Source organism: Muscardinus avellanarius (genome assembly GCF_963383645.1).
Source record: "Muscardinus avellanarius genome assembly, chromosome: 5".
Lineage (NCBI taxonomy): Eukaryota > Metazoa > Chordata > Mammalia > Rodentia > Gliridae > Muscardinus > Muscardinus avellanarius.
In genome coordinates, this window is record NC_137790.1 from 116,131,150 (window position 1) to 116,150,559 (window position 19,410).

Here is a 19,410-nt window from a genome sequence, read left to right on the forward strand (position 1 = left end):
AATTCTTGTGAAAAGTCATACCAAAAAAAAAAAAAAAAAAGAAGAAGAAGAAGAAGAAGAAGAAGAAGAAGAAGAAGGAAAGAAAAGGAAGAAAAAAGAAAGCATGATTTGGAAATATTTAAAATGAGAGGCTTCTTTTTCTCTTTAGAATGAAATGGAGGAGTCAGTTTAAGTGACTACAGAGGACCCACCATGTAGATTGCTAAAACAGTCAGCTTGCATGTTGCTATGGCCAAAATCCTGATAAGCACAACTTAGAGAAAGAAAGGTTTATTTGGTTCACAGTGTTAGATGTGTCAAAGGTTTTAGTCTATGGTGGGCTGGCTCCAAGGCAGAAGCAGCTCAGCAGCAGGGCTTTAGAAAAGAGCAGAGGAAAAGCCACTCTTCTCTTGTGTCTACAGGAAGGAGATGGAGGGAGGAAGGGAGAGGGAGAGAGCAAGAAATACAATCCCCAAGGCCATGCCCCTCCTCCAGCCATGTCCCCAAGTCCGAACCTGGCTGCACTGGAAACACATGAGGTTTGGGGGACATTTTAGATACAAGCCAGAACATAGACCCTGGTATTAGGGCTGTGTTTCTCTAAGACACTGATAGCAACTGCAGTAGACTTTACAGAAAAATTGAAAAGCTTCTAGTGTCATTTTTCAGTGGGGCTCATGACAAAGGAATATAGAAACCAAGTGCCCTTCCCCCTCGCTGGACCTTTACATCTCAGCAGTTCTGACACTTTTTACTTCATTGCACATTATGGTTTTCTTTTCAGTAAAAGGGGATGGTCCCGTTCCAGTTGATGGTGGCCTCTCTCCACTTGGTTCTGATTGCCATCTCCATTGGAGAAAACCGTCTTCCTGGTCCATACTTATCTTCATGCTGGTTCCCCTCCCAGTGGTGGGAGTGAGTATCTGAGGAAGGAGCATTGGCATTCACCTGCAAGCCCGTGAGCACCATTCCCAAGGAGGCCGGGGCAGGAGGAGAAGAGCGAGGGGGCAGGGGCTAGGCCAGCAAGCTGTCAACTAAGAGGTGGTTAAGTGGAGGGGGATTCGAGCAGAGGGGGTGTTGAAACACCCCATACAAAGTGAGCCACTGGTGTGGCAACCTGCCTTTTTGTGTACTAGAGTATGAATGTTGATGAGTCATCGTATGCGCCTTCCAACACCAAGAAGTGACACATATGACCAGGAATAGGCCACCAGGTGTTGTCAGGAAAATGGAAGGAGGGAAAGTATATCACTTCTTGAGGGTTCTAAGAGTACATTTGCATTTGGGGGTAGAGTATGAGATATTCTAGAAGGGCAGTTTAGAACTGGATTCAAGACCCTGGTTTGTCTCATATGAGCTAGGTGACATTTGAGAAGGGACTTAACATCTTTTGTTAAGCCACACTTATTGCACTAGAAATTGTTTATTGGGAGGCAAGTATGGTGGCGTATATCTGTAATTCCAGTATTCAGGAGGATGAGACTGGAGGATCACAGGTCTGAGGCCAGCCTCAGCAACTTAGCCAGGCCTTCAGCAACTTAGTAAGAGCCTATTTCAAAATAAAAAAGGACTGGCGGTGTAGCTCAGAAGTAGAATGTTCCTGGGTTCAATCCCTAGTACCACCCCTTCTCTCTCTCTCTCTCTCTCTCTCTCTCTCTCTCTCTCTCTCTCATACACATGCATACACACACACACACACACACACACACACACACACACACACACACACACACACTTATTGGGAACCTTGATTCTCTCTCTGTGAAAAGAGATATCTTAGTACCTTCCTAATGTGGCTATTGGGAATTTAAGTGGTAAACATATGTAAGGCTTTCAGTTCAGTGCCCAGAACAGAATGTGTGGGACATTTGTGAGCTAAGAAAAAACACAATGTCTTTCTCAAAGAAGAGGACTGAAGTAGAAATGGTAAAATATTTTAAGGGCTATATTGTCAGTGTCACACTAAATTAAATGGGCTAATATGTGTTTTTCACAATTAGAGAAAAAGAATTAGGAGCTGCATGGATAAAATAGTCATTAAGCTGCTTTTTCAAATGTAGTGAGGATATCAGAAGGTGGTTTAACATCAGGCCTGCATGCTAGATGCAAACATGGAGACATCAGCCAGGCTCTCAGATCCAACCCAAGGCTGCAGCGCAAACTACAGGCCCATCCACCTTTGCTACCCTGTCCATGGGGCTGATGCATAAAGACCTCAGATTAGTCTTTTTTCCACATGAGTTTTAGAAACTGTGGTTGCAAAGGACGTGAAATGATCGGTTTGGTTATTCCTTTGCATGCTCGTTGAGACTGTGCATTATTTACCACAAAGTTTCTAGTGTCTTGTCCCATGCCTGACACATAGTAGGTCTTCCAAAATGCTTTGCAAACTAATTTGAAGAGAAATGTGCCATTGGTTTGGCTAGCAGCTAGGTCATCTGGTGTTTGGTTGTGGGATAGAATTGGCTGCTTGGAAGTCCCTCCCTCTTTGTTTTTTTCAGGATATTACATACTTTGTGCTCGAAGAAAACAGGTCTTTTCGGAAATCTAACTCTTCACCCTTTGTTTTTTCTCTTACCTAAGAGCTGTTTGTTTCTCTGTGTTATGTCTAAGCTCTTGGCACCTTCTAAAGCCAGTTCAGAATTCCCGCATTACAGTGCTTGGGCTTGGACTTGTGGGGTTTATGCCTGGGCTTCATTTCAGAAGTGGAGCCTGAGCATTTTCCTGCAGTGCTAGCGTGAACATCTGCACAGCTGTTAAACAACACCAGCCCTGTCTCTTGGAGCACATTAAAGCTCACCATCTCAGAGTCTGAGATACTCACTTACAGTAAGATGCACAGGCTTTTTCTGTGAGGGCTGGCCACTGTAAAAGAAGAGATCAAAGAGACGCTCCATTTTCCAGTCAGATAAGAGCTGTCTGTTTGTGCAAAAAAGGATGCTGTAATTTCCATTGATGTCACAGAGCCAGATCGGAAATTTGGGGGTCTTCAGCATGCTGCCCACCTGGAAGGGGAGAGGGGAATGCAAATGAATACATAGATTTTGCTACATTGCCACAGAGGCAGACAACGATCAGGATCCATAAGCAGCTCTGAGCATCATGTTGCACGTGTAGTGTAAGACTGGAAACCAAGGCCCTGTCATGAATGAATTTGCATTTGTGAAGGGTTTGATAGAATGACCATGTTGTCATTCTTCTCCTGATGGGTTATATTTTTTTTTAGGAAGAATGTGGTGGTCTCACGGAAGGAGTTTTAAGGTAAAGAATAAATAAACTGAAATATAAATGTGGGAGTAAAATAAGAGAATTCTAATTCTTTGTCCCTGACTAGTATATTTGCTCCTATTCCCAAGATAGGACAATATTTCATTCAGCAGGTGGCCAAATGTCTGGCTAACCATTTAAACTGTAGGAAAAAGATATTTAGAACACTATGAAATAGCTCCTGGGAAATGAGAGGAGTGCACATATATATACATGTATTTATAGATTCACTTGTAGATCCGCTATGAAGATGTACTTAGGGTGGTGTGTTTGGGTTTAATATTACATATAACAATTTGCTTACTTGTGTGTGTGTGTGCGCGCGCGCGTGTGTGTGCGCATGTGTGTGTAACTGAAGATTGAACCCAGAGCCACTCTATACAAGCTATACCCCCAACTCTTTTTATTTTTTATTTTATTTTGCTTTGTTTTTGAAACAGGGTCTTGCTAGGTTGCTGAGGTTGGCCTTGAAACTGCAATTCTCCTGTCTCAGCCTCCCAGGTCCTAGGATTACAGGTGTACACCACCACACCAGTATATGCTTACCATCTGAACCAGCAGGTAACTATCCATTCTGCTTTAGATTCTCATAGCTAGTGAATTTGATTCATAAAACCTCTGTTCTGGAGGGCATTGTAATAATAACAGTGGTTCTATGTCCCTCAATATTCCTAGAGGTATCAATATTATAGCGCATTTCTATAAATGATAGTACCATTTTATTTAAAGAGGCAGGGAAATATCTATTTTTTTTTTAAATATTTTTATTTTTTTTTTCAAAATGGCGACTGAGGGACACAGCACCTCTCAGTAGCTGAAGTAAATAAAGTTTAAATACTGAGAAAGCAGTGTCTAAATCAACAAAATAAATACATACCAGGAACCAAAACACATCCTGGTACCTCGGCGGAATCCTGAACTTGAAGAAGAAGAACAAAGATCGGACACGGGACCTGCTGCAGATACAATCTGACCGCTGCGGAACGCTGAGCCGCGGGCTGCTTTAGCAGCTGTCCAAGGAGCTGCCTGCCCGATATTACCACGGCAAGATAATCCGGGAATAAAAACGGACTTAGGACCGCATCCTAAGCAGCGAGCAGCAGCCACCAGAACTCTGTCTGCCCACCAGCAACCGGATCACATCGGCACAGAGACTCACACGGATTCCTGCACCAAGACAGGTACCTGAGGGCGCCCTGGTAAACTGGGGTCCTAGCGTGTGCGCAGTCTCAACCCCCCACCACGGGCTCAAGCCTCAGAGCACTCTCCTCGCGCATCCTGCCTGTCCCATACTAGTAATCAGTGCCTGTACACTGCCCCCCTAAATTGGAGCCTGCTTCTGTGGCTAACCCCTGCCACCTTGCCAGAGCCTACCCTCCAGGCTGCAAAAGCCCTGGGAGACCCAGAAATCTCCTTGGGGCACCCCCAGCCTCTACGTCCCGCGGGAGGCAGAGACCATTGCTGGACACCGCACACTGGACCCTTGAGCACCTACCCTGCACCCCTGGCCCACCGCTGGGTATTCCCAACCTCCTGGTAGCCAGATGCTTAGTTCTAAGTGAGAACACAGCTCAATACAACTTGGAAGAACATACCAGCAGCAATAGACAGCTGCACCCACTCTCACTAGGGTCCAGTATTAACAGTGTATCCAGCCTGCACTCTTGGAATAGGCAGAGCTCTGGCAGTAAGTGTGCCACCCAGGAACCAGCATTCATTTGCCCAGGGTACCACACGGGCTAGCCCAGCTGGAATTTCCAGAGACACAAGAAAATCCATCGGGCCACAAAATCTGCTCAGGACCTCAGGGGGAAGTTCCAATTACACTTTAGTCACTCTCCACCCCTGCTGTAGGGAAGCACAGGCTGGAGGCGAGGGTGGTGAATGCAGATGTGCTGACCACAGGTTAGAATTTCGCAGAATCTGTGAACTGTACAGAATCAAATAACAGTGAAACCAGACACCCGGACACATAAACCTAAAGCAGCTAAAGGAGAAAAAGGTGTCCAAACACCCAGAGTGACTTAAGAAGATAAAAATAGAGTACAAAGAAAACTAAGAGACATTGGATGGTATTCTGAAAGCCACCAAGCAATCAGATACGCACATATTATATGGACCTGACCCCATATGCGTAAATAAGGAGGACTGTTTGTTATACTTTTAATGTGGATGTTATGTTTTATTTTGCTTTTATAGTGCTTTTGTTTTAGTATGGTTATTGCTGTTTTATTTTTTTTTCTTCTTTTAATCCAAACTTCTCTTACTTTAACTTGTTGTTTTATATATATATATATATATATATATATATATATATATATATATATACACACACACATTGGATAGTTTGCCTTATTTTTTTATTTCACACGGCTGCTAGTTCCTTTTATTTTATTCCTCTTCCTTTTTCTTCTTTCTTCCTCTTTCCTTCCTTTTCTTTCATTCTCCTCCTTTGATTGGTTTACCTTCCTTTTTCTTGGATTACATAATAGTCTTGGTATCTTGTGGGGATTCTTTTTTTTTTTTTTAATGTCTGTCTGCTCCTACCAGCATCCCTATTTACAAATCTTCCCACACTAACCTACATACATTTCTCCCCCAAAACTTTTCCCCATAATATACCTCATGGTTTAAAACTCAAAGTATTTTTTATATCCATAACTACTCTACTAACAACAAGAGTCCTAGTAGTTAACTCTCTCTCATTCCTAGCAAGTTATTACCTTATCATACTTAAAGTCTTTCTCAACCTAAACATATCCTCTACCTAACCTGACCCCTTTACCAATCACCCCAGCTCTTTACACATCACCCGCCCTCAACGCTGGAAAGGCTCTGCTGACTTGCCAATACCCCTAAACTCCTAGTATTAAGATTTGACTAAACACATTACTCACGAACGATGGGTAGAAATCAGAAAAACAGGACAGAGAACACTATAAATATGAGAACCAGGAGTTATGAAGAGACAGCAGAAATCATGAATACTGACCTACTAGAAATGCAAGAAGGGGAGTTCAGAATCTTGTTGTTCAATATGATGAAAGGTTTTAAAACAAGTATAGAGGAGGTTAAAGGTGAAATAGAAACACTAAAAAAGAATCAGAAAGAGGTCTGGAATGAAATGAAAGAGGCAATAAGTGAAATGAAGACAGCAATAGAAAGAAACTCTGGAAGATTAGATGAAATGGAAAACAGAATATCAATATTAGAAGACAGTACATCCCAAACTGAAAACACAGTCAGCGATATACAGAAATCTTTACAGCAACAAAACCTAAACATCCAGCAATTATGGGATAATATGAAGCGCCCTAATTTACGGATAATAGGCATTGAGGAAGGGATAGAGGTACAGACCAAGGGCATATGTAATATCTTCAAGGAAATAATCTCAGAGAATTTTCCAAATATGGAAAGAGACTTGAATCTTCAAGTACAGGAGGCATACAGAACTCCACTGAGACAGGACCAAAGAAAAACCACTCCACGCCACATAATAACCAAATTGACCAGCATAGAGGCCAAGGAAGGAATCTTAAAAGCAGTGAGAACAAAAGGACAGGTGACATATAGAGGCAAAACAATAAGAATCACCCCAGACTATACAACCCAGGTCAGGAATGCTAGGAGAGACTGGTATGACGTGATTCAGACCCTGGAAGAACATAACTTCCAGCCCAAACTAATCTATCCAGCAAAACTACTATTCAAGATCAATGGGGAAGTCAAAGTCTTTCAGGATAAACAGAATCTCAAAAAATTCATGAATTCAAAGCCAACACTAGAGAAAATTCTTAAAGAAATAAATCATAAGGAAGAAAAAAGAAGCAGACTCCAGAATCAGAGAAGAGAGGAAGTTAATAAGTGGGCCATTTAAGTAAAGAAGAAAGATCACAACACCCAAGAGTAGACAGAACACAAAATGGCAGAAAACAAAAAGCATATTTCAATAATATCACTTAATGTCAAAGGACTTAACTCACCAATCAAAAGACATAGACTGGCAATGTGGATTAGGAAACATAATCCAAACATATGCTGTCTGCAAGAAACTCACCTCACAGCCAAAGACATTCACAGGCTGAAGGTGAAAGGATGGAAAAAGATATACCATGCCACCAGTGACCGAAAAAGAGCAGGGGTAGCAACCCTGATATCCAACAAAACAGACTTTAAAATAAAACACATCAAAAGAGACAAATCAGGGCACTTCCTTTTATTAAAAGGAACAATACACCAAGAAGATATAATGATAGTAAATATTTATGCCCCAAATGTGGGTGCAACCACATTCGTAAAACAAACCCTTCTGGACATAAGATCCCAAGTAGACCCAAATACAATAATTCTGGGAGACTTTAATACGCCTCTCACACCACTGGATCGATCTTCGAGGCAAAAGATGAGTAAAGATGCTTTAGAACTAAAGGAAACCATAAACCAAATGGACCTAATAGACGTTTTCAGAGTATTTCAACCAGGAACTACAGAATACACTTTCTTCTCAGCAGCCCATGGAACCTTCTCCAAAATAGATCACATCCTGGGACACAAAGAAAATACCAGCAAATTCAAAAAATGTAATATAATCCCATGCATCTTTTCTGACCACAATGGAATAAAAGTAGAAATCAACAACAGGAAACTCGAAAGAAAGTATTCAAATTCATGGAGAATGAATGATACAGTACTAAATGACGAATGGGTAAGAGCAGAAATTAGGGAAGAAATAAAGAAATTTATGGAAACAAACGAAAACAGAGACACAACCTACCAAAACCTATGGGACACCATGAAGGCAGTACTAAGAGGAAAGTTTATCGCATTGAGTGCCCACATAAAAAGGATGGAGAACCACCAAGTAAAGAACCTAATGACACAACTCAAGGATCTAGAAATTCTGCAACAATCCATTCCCAAAGCCAGCAGAAGACGAGAAATCATCAAAATTAGAGCAGAAATAAATGAAATAGAGAACAAAAAAACAATTCAAAGAATCAATAAAACAAAAAGTTGGTTCTTTGAAAAGATCAATAGAATTGATAAACCCCTGGCCAACCTAACCAAAAGAAAAAGAGAATCAACTCAAATTACCAAAATTAGAAATGAAAAAGGAGATATCACCACTGATAGTGAAGAAATTCAAAATATTATCAGAAACTACTTTAAAAATTTATACTCCAATAGATTTGAAAACCTGGATGAAATTGACAGATTTCTAAACACAGTTAACCTTCCTACACTCAACCAAGAGGACATAGCAAGCCTAAACCAACCAATAACAACCAAAGAAATAGAAACAGCAATAAAAATTCTTCCACCAAAGAAAAGCCCAGGCCCAGATGGGTTCCCAGCTGAATTCTACAAAACCTTCAGTGAACAACTAATACCAATACTTCATAACACGTTCCGGGAAATTGAAAGAGATGGAACTCTTCCAAATTCCTTCTATGAGGCCAGTATCACATTAATCCCCAAACCAAATAAAGATACCTCAAGAAAGGAAAACTACAGACCAATATCCTTAATGAACATAGATGCAAAAATTCTAAACAAAATACTAGCTATACGCATTCAAAACTATATCAAGAGAATAATTCATCATGACCAAGTCGGTTTCATCCCAGAAAAACAAGGCTGGTTCAACATACGCAAATCAATACATGTTATTCACCACATAAATAGAACCAAGAACAAAAACCACATCATCATAGCAATAGATGCTGAAAAAGCATTCGACAAAATCCAACACCCATTTATGTTAAAAACACTGCAAAAAATTGGGATAGAAGGAAAGTACTTCAACATCATTAAGGCAATATACTGCAAACCCAAAGCCAACATTATATTGAATGGGGAAAAACTGCAAGAATTTCCGCTACAGTCAGGAACAAGACAAGGATGCCCACTTTCACCTCTCCTTTTCAATATAGTCCTTGAGACTCTTGCTGCAGCAATCAGACAAGAGAAGGAAATCAAAGGAATCCACATAGGAAGAGAGGAAGTGAAATTATCCTTATTCGCAGATGACATGATCCTTTATCTGGAAGACCCAAAGAACTCAACCAAAAGACTTCTGGAGCTGATTGACAAATTCGGCAAAGTCGCAGGTTACAAAATCAACCTAAAGAAATCAGTGGCCTTTCTTTATGCCAACAACGAATCCACAATGAAGGAAACAAAAACAACAATTCCATTCACTATAACCTCAAAACCAATAAAATACCTAGGAATAAACCTAACCCAAGATGTAAAAGACCTCTACAACAAAAACTATAAAACATTAAAGAAAGAAATAGAAGAAGACCTATAGAAAGACCTAATAGAAGAAGACCTAAAGAAAGAAATAGAAGAAGAAATAGAAGAAGATGGAAAGATCTCCCGTGCTCATGGATAGGCAGAATAAATATCATCAAAATGGCCATTCTGCCAAAACTGATCTATAGGTTCAATGCAATTCCCATTAAAATACCAGTGACATTCTTCAGAGACCTAGAAAAATCAATCATGAACTTCATATGGAGAAAGAAAAGACCTAGAATAGCCAAAGCAATTCTCAATAACAAGAAACACGCAGGAGGCATTACAATCCCAGACTTCAAACTATACTATAGAGCAATAGTAGTAAAAACAGCATGGTACTGGCACAAAAACAGATATACTGACCAGTGGATTAGAATAGAAGATACAGAAACAAACCCACACATCTTTAGTCAATTAATCTTTGACAAAGGGGCCAAACACATACGCTGGAGAAAAGACAGCCTTTTCAACAAGTGGTGCTGGGAGAACTGGCTAACCATTTGTAAAAAGATGAATCTAAACCCCTATATCTCACCTAACACAGGAATCAACTCAAGATGGATCAAAGACTTAGAAATTAGACCTGAGACGGTGAAGTTAGTAGAGGAGAACATAGGTTCAACACTACAACATATTGGCACAGGCAGTAACTTTCTCAACAAAACCTCCAAAGCTCAGGAAATTAAAGCAAGAATAAACAAGTGGGATAACATTAAACTAAAAAGTTTCTTCTCATCAAAGGAAACTATCAATAACCTAAAGAGGAAGCCTACAGAATGGGAAAGGATCTTTACCAGCCACCATTCTGATAGGGGGCTAATATCCAGAGTATACAAAGAGCTCAAAAGGCTCTACACCAACAAAACAAACAACCCAATCAAGAAATGGGCAAATGAACTAAATAGACACTTCACAAAAGAAGAGATACAAAGGGCTAATAGATACATGAAAAGATGTTCTTCATCACTGGCCATCAGGGAGATGCAAATCAAAACTACACTGAGATTCCATCTAACCCCAGTCAGAGTAGCAAGCATAAAGAAATCAAACAACAACAAATGCTGGCGAGGATGTGGGGAAAGAGGAACTCTTTTACACTGTTGGTGGGAGTGCAAACTAGTTCAGCCACTATGGAGATCTGTGTGGAGATTCCTAAGAAAGGTGGGAATAGATCCACCATATGATCCAGCTATACCACTCCTGGGTATCTTTCCAAAAGGGTTGAATTCAGAGAAATACAGCAACATATGCATACCTATGTTCATAGCAGCACAATTTGTAATAGCCAAAATATGGATCCAACCCAGATCACCATCAACAGATGAATGGATAGCAAAACTGTGGGAAATACACACAATGGAATTCTATTCAGCCATAAAGAAGAACAAAATTATATCATTTGCAAGAAGATGGAAAACCCTGGAAAGCATCATGTTAAGTGAGATCAGCCAAGCACAGAAGGAGAAGATACACATGTTTCCTCTAATATGCCCAAACTAGAAAACACAAAGGATACCAGTAGGACCCCAGATATTAGAGGGGAAATACTAGCTAAGTTTTAATGGAAAGATAGGAGAGGAGAAAGGCCGATCTTGATTAAGGAGCATCTTCACCTGAACATGTGTAAAATTATGAATAAGACATGGTTAACCTGGCCAACCATTGGTGGGGGGGGAGAGAAAACGGGGGCGGGGGGGAGAGGGCACCAAATATAGTGTAAATGTATACTAGTTATGTTCAATAAAAAAAAATTGTTAAAAAAAAATAAAAAAATAATTTAAAAAAAAAGACAAAAAAAATATATATATTTTTATCAGTGGGTATTGTGGCCCATACCTGCATTTCCAGTGACTGAAGAGGCTGAGGCAGGAGGAGCATAAGTTCCAAGAGAGCCTGCAGAACTTAGCAAGACCCAGTCTCAAAATAAAAAATAAAAAAGGGTTGAGGTTATAGTCCACTGGTAGAGCACACCTAGGTTCAATCACTAACACCCAAACAATTTCTTCCCATCAAAATATATTCAGATAGGCCGGGCGTTGTGGCGCACGCTTGTAATCCCCGTGCTTGGGAGGCAGAGACAGGAGGATCGCACAGGTTCGAAAACAGCCGCGCGCGCTGGCTTAGGAGACCCTGTTTCCAAATATAAAAAATAAAAATGTAAAAATAGGTCTGGGAGTGTAGCCCGGAGGTAGAAGGGCTTCCAGGAACCCCAGTACCACCAAAAAAATAAAATAAAATAAAATAAAATAAATATATATATACACAGGTAATTTTTAAAAAATTGTTAAAAGCTTTCTTTCTTTCTTTTTCTTTTCTTTTTGTTTTCTTTCCTTTTCTTTCTTTCTTTTTTTTTTTTTGTAGTACTGGGGTTTGAGCCCAGGGCCATTCTACCTCCAAGCTATACCCCCAGGCCTATTTTTTTAAATTTTATTTTAATTTAATTTTTAATTTTAATTTTAATTTTTTAAAATTTTTATTGGTGCATTATATTCATACATCATATTGGGGTAAAAAACTTGTGTGTACAAACATGTACACATCACTGATTTAACCCCAACCCAATTCTCACCCCATTCCTTCCCCGTCCCTCCCTCCCTTGCTCAGCTTAGTGGTTGACTTCGATATATTTAAGTACATTGTGTGTTTTAGAGATTTTCCTTTTCCCCCCTCCTTTCTCTTCCTTTAGATTGCCTTGTTTGCTCCTCTATAGGGTTTCCTTTTTCATCTAGAGTTCCTTCTATGACCCATTTCTCCCTAACTCTCACATATTAGGGAAAGCATCTGATTCTTATTTTTTGTGACTGACTAATCTCACTTAGCATAATGCCCTCCAGTTCCATCCATTTCCCTGAAAATGATGTAATTGAGTTTTTTTTTTTTCATGGCTGAGTAAAATTCCATTGTGTACATATCCTACAGTTTTGTAATCCATTTATCTGTTGATGGACATCTTGGCTGGTTCCATAGTTTGGCTATGGTGAATTGTGCAGCTATGAACATAGATACACATGCATTAGTTTGGTAGTTTGGTTTCTTTTCTTTTGGGTAGATACCCAGAAGTGGTATTGCTAGATCAAATGGTAAATTTGTTCCCATTCTTCTGAGGATTCTCCATACTGTTTTCCAAAGTGGTTGCACTAATTTGCAATCCCACCAACAATGTCTTAGAGTTCCCACTTCTCCACATCCTTGCCAGCATCTGTTGTTGTTTTGAATGATGGCCATTCTAGTTGGAGTTAGGTGAAATCTCAGGGTAGTTTTGATTTGCATCTCTCTGATTGCCAGTGATGCTGAACATTTTTTCATGCATTTATTGGCCATTTGAATTTCTTCTTTTGTGAAGTATCCATTTAGTTCACTTGCCCATTTTGTTATTGGATGCTTTGTTTTCTTAGTATTGAGTTTCTTGAGTTCTCTGTATATTCTAGATATTAGTCCTCTACCGGAGGGGTAGGTGGCAAAAATCTTCTCCCATTCTGTTAGCTCTCGATTGAGGTTCTTGACAGTTTCCTTTGATGAACAGAAGCTCTTCAGTTTCATGCAATCCCACATATTGATTCGCCTTTTAATTTGTTGTGCCTTTGGGGTCTTGTTGAGAAAGTGTTTATCTGTGCCTATGTGTTGCAGTGTTGGATCTATGCCCTCTTCGAGGAGCTTCAAGGTCTCTGGTTTGATTTCCAAGTCTTTGATCCATCTTGAGTTGACTTTTGTACAGGGTGAGAAAGTGGGATTAATTCCAATTTTCTGCATATGGTTAACCAGTTTTGCCAACACCATTTGTTGAACAGGCTATCTTTTTTCCAGTGTATGTTTTTGGCCCCTTTGTCAAAAGTCAATTGGCTGAAAGTATGTGGACTTGTTTCTGGGTCTTCTATTCTGCTCCATTATTCTATGTATCTGTTTTTTTTTTTTTTTTTTTTTTTTTTTTGCCAGTACCATGCTATTTTTATTACAATGGCTTTGTAGTATAGTTTAAAGTCAGGTATTGTGATTCCTCCTGCATGGGTTTTGTTGCTGAGAACTACCTTGGCTATTCTGGGCTTTTTGTTATTCCAGATAAATTTAAGGACTGATTTTTCTATGTATGTGAGAAATGATCTTGGTAGTTTAATGGGCAGTGTGTTAAATCTGTAGATCACTTTTGGAAGGATGTCTATTTTAATGATATTTATTCTGCCAATCCATGAACATGGAAGATCCTTCCATCTTCTAAGATCTTCAATTTCTTTTTTCAGTGTTTTATAATTTTCTTTGTAGAGATCTTTTACCTCATTGGTCAAGTTTATTCCTAAGTATTTTATTTTTTTGTGAGAGATCCTGAGTGGAAGTGTTTTCTGAGTTTCTTTTTCAGTGGATTTATAGTTGGTGTACAGGAAAGCTTCTGATTTTTTAAGATTGATTTTGTATCTAGATACTTTGCTAAATTTGTTGATCAGTTCTATAAGCCTTTTGGTTTGGTTTGTTGGGTTTTCTAAATATAGTATCATGTCATCTGCAAATAGTGAAAGTTTGAGTTCTTCTTTTCCTCTTTGTACTCCTCTGATTTTCTTTTCTTGCCTTATTGCTCTGGCTAGAGTCTCTAGTACTATATTGAAGAGAAATGGTGATAATGGACATCCTTGTCTTGTTCCAGTTTTTAGGGGGAATTCTTGAAGTTTTTCCCCATGTAATATGATGTTGGCAGTGGGCTTATTGTAGATTGCCTTAATAATGTTGAGATATGTTCCTTCTGTTCCAATTCTCTGCAGTGTTTTTATCATAAATGGATGTTGAATTTTGTCAAATGCTTTTTCAGCGTCTATTGAAATGATGATGTGATTTTTGTCCTTGGTTCTGTTTATATGGTGAATTACATGGATTGATTTTCGTATATTGAACCAGCCTTGCATCCCTGGGATGAATCCTAGCTGGTCATGGTGTATGATTTTCTTGATGTGGTTTTGAATGCGTGTTGCTAGTATTTTGTTTAATAGTTTTGCATCCAAGTTCATCAGAGATATAGGCCTGTATTTTTCCTTCCTTGAACTGTCTTTATTCAGTTTGGGTATTAGTGTGATGTTGGCTTCATAAAATGTATTTGGGAGAGTCCTGTTTTTTTCTATTTTGTGAAATAGTTTGAGGAGTATTGGAGTTAGCTCTTCTATAAAGGTTTTATAAAATTCACTTGGGAAACCATCTGGTCCTGGGCTTTTCTTTGATGGTAAGCTCTTTATTGCTATTTCAATCTCTTTGATTGGTATTGGTTGGTTTTAAGTGTTCTATATCTTATTGACTAAGTTTAGGAAGGTTGTATTTATCTAGGAAGTTGTCGATTTCCTCCAGATTTTCCATTTTGTTGGAGTATAGTTTTTCAAAATAGTCTCTGATAATTCTCTGGATTTCTACACTGTCAGTAGTAATTTATCCTTTTTCATCCCTTATATTCATAATTTGGGTTGATTCTCTTTTTTTTTTCATTAGGTTGGCTAGTGGTTTACCTATCTTGTTAATTTTTTCAAGAAACCAGATTTTGGTTTTGTTGATTTTCTGTATTGTTTTTTATTCTCTATTTCATTAATTTCTGCTCTAATTTTAATAATTTCCTGTCTTTTGCTGGCTTTGGGGTTCAATTGTTCCTGCTCTTCAAGGGCTTTGAGGTGTGTCATTAGGTTATTTATTTGAAGATTTTCTGTTTTTCTTATGTGAGCAGTCAGTGCTATAAATTTTCCTCTTAATACTGCCTTCAAGGTGTCCCAGAGGTTTTGATATGTTGTTTCTTTATTTTCATTTGTTTCTAAAAATTTCTTGATTTCACCTCTTACATCTTCTATGACCCATTCTTCATTCAGAAGTGTGGTGTTCAGTCTCCACATGTTTATGTTGTTTCTCTGGGTCTTCTTATAGTTGATTTCTAGTTTCATTCCATTATGGTCTGAAATGACACAGGGAAGTATGTAACATTTTTTAAATTTGCTAGTGCTCATTTTGTGTCCCAGGATGTGATCTATTTTGGAGAAGGTTCCGTGAGAAGCTGAGAAAAATGTAAACTCTGCTGTAGTTGGGTGAAATATTCTATATGTGTCCAACAGGTCTATTTGGTTAATGGTGTTCTTTAGTTATGAGGCATCTTTACTGACCCTTTGTCTGGAAGATCAGTCTAGTGTTGTGAGAGGTGTGTTGAAATCTCCCAGTATTATTGTGTTGGGATTTATGTGTGACTTCATGTCACAAAGAGTTTGATTTATAAAAGTAGCTGCCCCTATGTTTGGGGCATAGATGTTGATTATTGTAATTTCCTCTTGCTGGATTATTCCTTTTACCAGTAAAATATGACCTTCTTTGTCTCTTCTAATAAATTTGGGTTTGAAGTCTAACTTGTCTGATATCATAGTTGCTACTCCTGCTTGTCTTTGAGTTCCATTAGCATGGATTACCTAGCTCCAGCCCTTTACCTTGAGTTTGTTCCTATCATTACTTGTAAGGTGTGTTTCTTGTAAGCAGCAGATGGATGGATTCTGTTTTTTAATCCATTTTGCCACTTTATGTCTTTTTATTGGGGAGTTGAGGCCATTTACATTCAGTGTAATTATAGAGAGATAATTTTAATTTCTAACATGTTAAGATTTTATTTCTGTTTGAGATACTGTTTATTCTTCTTTGCTTAGTTGTCTGCTGGATGGGAAATCTTATTTCTTTGGTTCTGGCATGTATTACCTATTTCTTCTTTGCAGTTAATCTCCTTGAGTATTTTCTCTAGTGCTGGTTTTGAAGACATAAATTCCTTCAGTTTCTGTTTGTCATGGAAGTTTCTTATTTCCCCATCTAATTTGATAGATAGTTTTACTGGGTAGGAAATTTTTGGCTGGAAGTTGTTTTCTTTCAGAGTTCGGAATATGTTACTCCATGCCCTTCTGGCTTTCATGACTTGGTTTGGGAAGTCTGGAGTGATTCTAATTGGTTTGCCTCTGAATGTCACTTGGCCCTTTGTTTTTGTTGCCTTTAAGATTCTCTGCTTGGCTTCCACATTAGTCGTTTTGACAATTATGTGGAGTGGGGATCCTCTTCTCCGATCCTGTGTAAAGGGAGTTCTATAAGTTTTCTGGACCTGTGTATTGACCTCTTGCTCTATGTTTGGAAAATTTTCTGTTATTACTTCCTTGAAGAGATTGTTGATCCCTTTGGTTTCACCTTCTTTTTGCTCCTCTATTCCAATTATTCTTAGGTTAGCTCTCTTAAAATGGGCCCATATTTCTTCAATGTCAGATTCCTGCTGTTGGAAATTTTTTTTCTAAATTAGAAACTATGCTTTCATTTTTGGATTGATCATCTTCTAGAAGTGAGATTCTATTCTCTATGTGGTCTAATCGGTTGTTTATACTTTGAATTGAGGTCTTTACTTCATTGATTGCATCCTTTATCTCTTTTTGACTCTCTCTGAATTCTTTTTGAAAATCCTCTATAATTTCTACAGTTATTTTCCTGATTTGATCTTATAGAGATCTCTGAATTTCTGTGTTATCAGGTTCTGATGTTGTGGGGTTGTGGGCATTCTTTGCTCCATTGTTATTTCTCTTTCCCATGGTTTCAGAAGTTTGTGCCTTCTCTGGGTTCTTCCCTGGGCCACTATGACTTCACTTAGGGTGCTCTGGATCTTGAGTCTGTGGTATCTCAGTCACCACTACTCCTTTACTGTATTTTATCGCAGAGTCTCAGACCTAGGGAGTCAATCGTGGCTGCTTTAGACCATGGGGCTGCCAGGCTGGGCATTCTCCCATGGGGAGTTGTGATTATAGTGTGATATCTCTGCCACCACCACTCCCCCACTGGGTTGGACTGCAAAAATCTCCAACCCAGGGAGACTATCTGCGCAAGTCCCTGGGAATGCAGTACTGGGATTTCTCCTCTAGGGGCCGCTATTTGACTCATGTTTGTTGAGTGCCCTGATGGAGTTGTAGTGAACTCACTGCTGCCACTGCTGTCAATATGGCACTGCTGTCATGTTGCCGTGAGGCTGGAGTATTTCTTCTCTGGTTTTGATCTCCACTCAGTCCCTGCAGGGTGTGCTTAGCTCATTGTCCACCCCTCCTCTCTGGAGCCTGGTGGGTTGTTGAGTACATTGGTCTGAGCTGTCTGGTGAACTCGCCACTGCCGCCAGCAGTAAGTTGCTGTGTCCTCGGCCATGAGGCTGGCGTATCTCCTCTCAGGTTCTGAGCTCCGTTCTGAGTCCCCCTCCTCTCTGGAGCGTGGTTCTGTGAGGTTAATTTTTATTTTAAACAGGGTCTCACTGAGTTGCAAAGGGCCTCATTAAGTATCTGAGGCTGGCTGCGAACCTCAGTCCTCCTGTCTCAGCCTCCCAAATGCTGGTAAAAGCATTATTTCTATCAAATAAATAAACGCGAACTGTGGCAAAGCCTGTATTTTCTCTCAATGCCAAGGAGCACTCCTGACACTTCAGCTTGTTTCTTTCTGTAGTAAAAGGATCCAGTGCTGTCATTTTGCTTCTTTTCTTCTCATCCTCTGAGTTGTACAGTTTGTTCAGGAGCAAATTCTACTTTATGGAAAATCCAGCATTGAAAAATGGTCGTGGGTTTTGTAAACCCCAAATCTTAAAGGTGAATAAACTGACATTTAGATTTATCCACAGTTCCATTCAAATCTCTTCATTTTCTTGGGTTTAAATTCTTCAGTTGAGGCTGAGTGGGTGAATCAGAAATGCTTACGTCTGTAAGCATTCACTTTTAGCTATCCTGGGAAGAGTCTATTACTGTGTTTTAAAGAAATGACCTTAGCTTTAGTTAGTAGTTTTATAGGTAGCACCTCAGTCAGGACATGCTCACAGTAGGTAGTCATCTTCTCACAGCAGAAAGAGCCCCTCCAGGCCGAGAATAACATGACCATCTCACACAACACGCATACCATGCAGAATCAAACAGAATGTGCCGCTGATGCAGCCCTACGCGTGTACCAGGGATCTAACCCAAGTTCCAAATAACTCGGTAACCACTCATTAGTTATAAAATAAGTACTCTCTTTCTCAGGCCTTCTTCCTTAGAAGCTTTCTTTACTATATATCAATCAGAACATGATATAGGCTGGGTGTGGTGGTGCACACTTGTAATCCCAACATTCGGGAGGCAAAGACCAAAGGATCATGGTTCTCGGACAGCCTCAGCCACTTAGTGAGGCCCTTTGCAACTGAGTGAGACCCTGTTTCAGAAAATAAAGAATAAATAATAGGGCTGGGGATGTAGCTCGAAGGTAAATGCCCCTGGGTTCCATCCCCAGTACCACACACACACACACAAAAGAACGTGATATGCAGGACATGGAATGATTAACGTTAGAAAACTTGGATACACTAATGAGGAGACTGAGGGCTGTTGTTTGTAATAAAATGTCACTCCGTTTGAACTTCAGATGGATATTCTTACCCATTCTAAATTGATGAAAGACCTCGTAAATTATGTCGGAATGGGTGAAACAGAATATGCACATATGAAATATTCTTTTGCAAAATATTTGTAAAGCAGAAACTCATCAAGAGCTGTGTGCATGTATGTCTCGTTCACTAGGAACTTCATAAGGATGGATGATTACAATGCACCAGTAAAGTATATTTAAAAGTAAAAAGGCAGGCTAAATTCACCTGGCACCGGGACATGGTGCTGGCAACATGCTACGGTGACTTTTAGGCAGCAGCACAGTCACTTTCTTTCCTGAACTCAGAGCTACTCAGGATTTTGCTCTGGTAGGAGGAAGATGAAGTGGTCAACACACAATTACCTCCGGCTCCCTGCAGTGGCCAGACAGCTCTCACACTGAGCAGGCAGTGCTGTGCTGGCCACAGAGCTTTCTGTGGAAGGAAAATGTCACCCACGA

At 39.6% G+C, this 19,410-nt stretch overlaps 1 protein-coding gene across 1 annotated transcript in view; it reads right to left on the reverse strand.

Moving 5' to 3' along the window:
• Positions 1 to 759: 759 nt before the first annotated feature.
• Positions 760 to 19,410, reverse strand: part of MINDY4B (MINDY family member 4B) — a gene marked incomplete at both ends in the record, with an annotated part of 51,815 nt that continues 33,164 nt past the window's right edge. Inside the window, 2 exons of the mRNA XM_080696586.1 lie at positions 760 to 902; positions 2,804 to 2,984. Coding sequence (XP_080552712.1) covers positions 760 to 902; positions 2,804 to 2,984 — 324 coding nt within the window. The remainder of the gene's footprint in view (positions 903 to 2,803; positions 2,985 to 19,410) is intronic.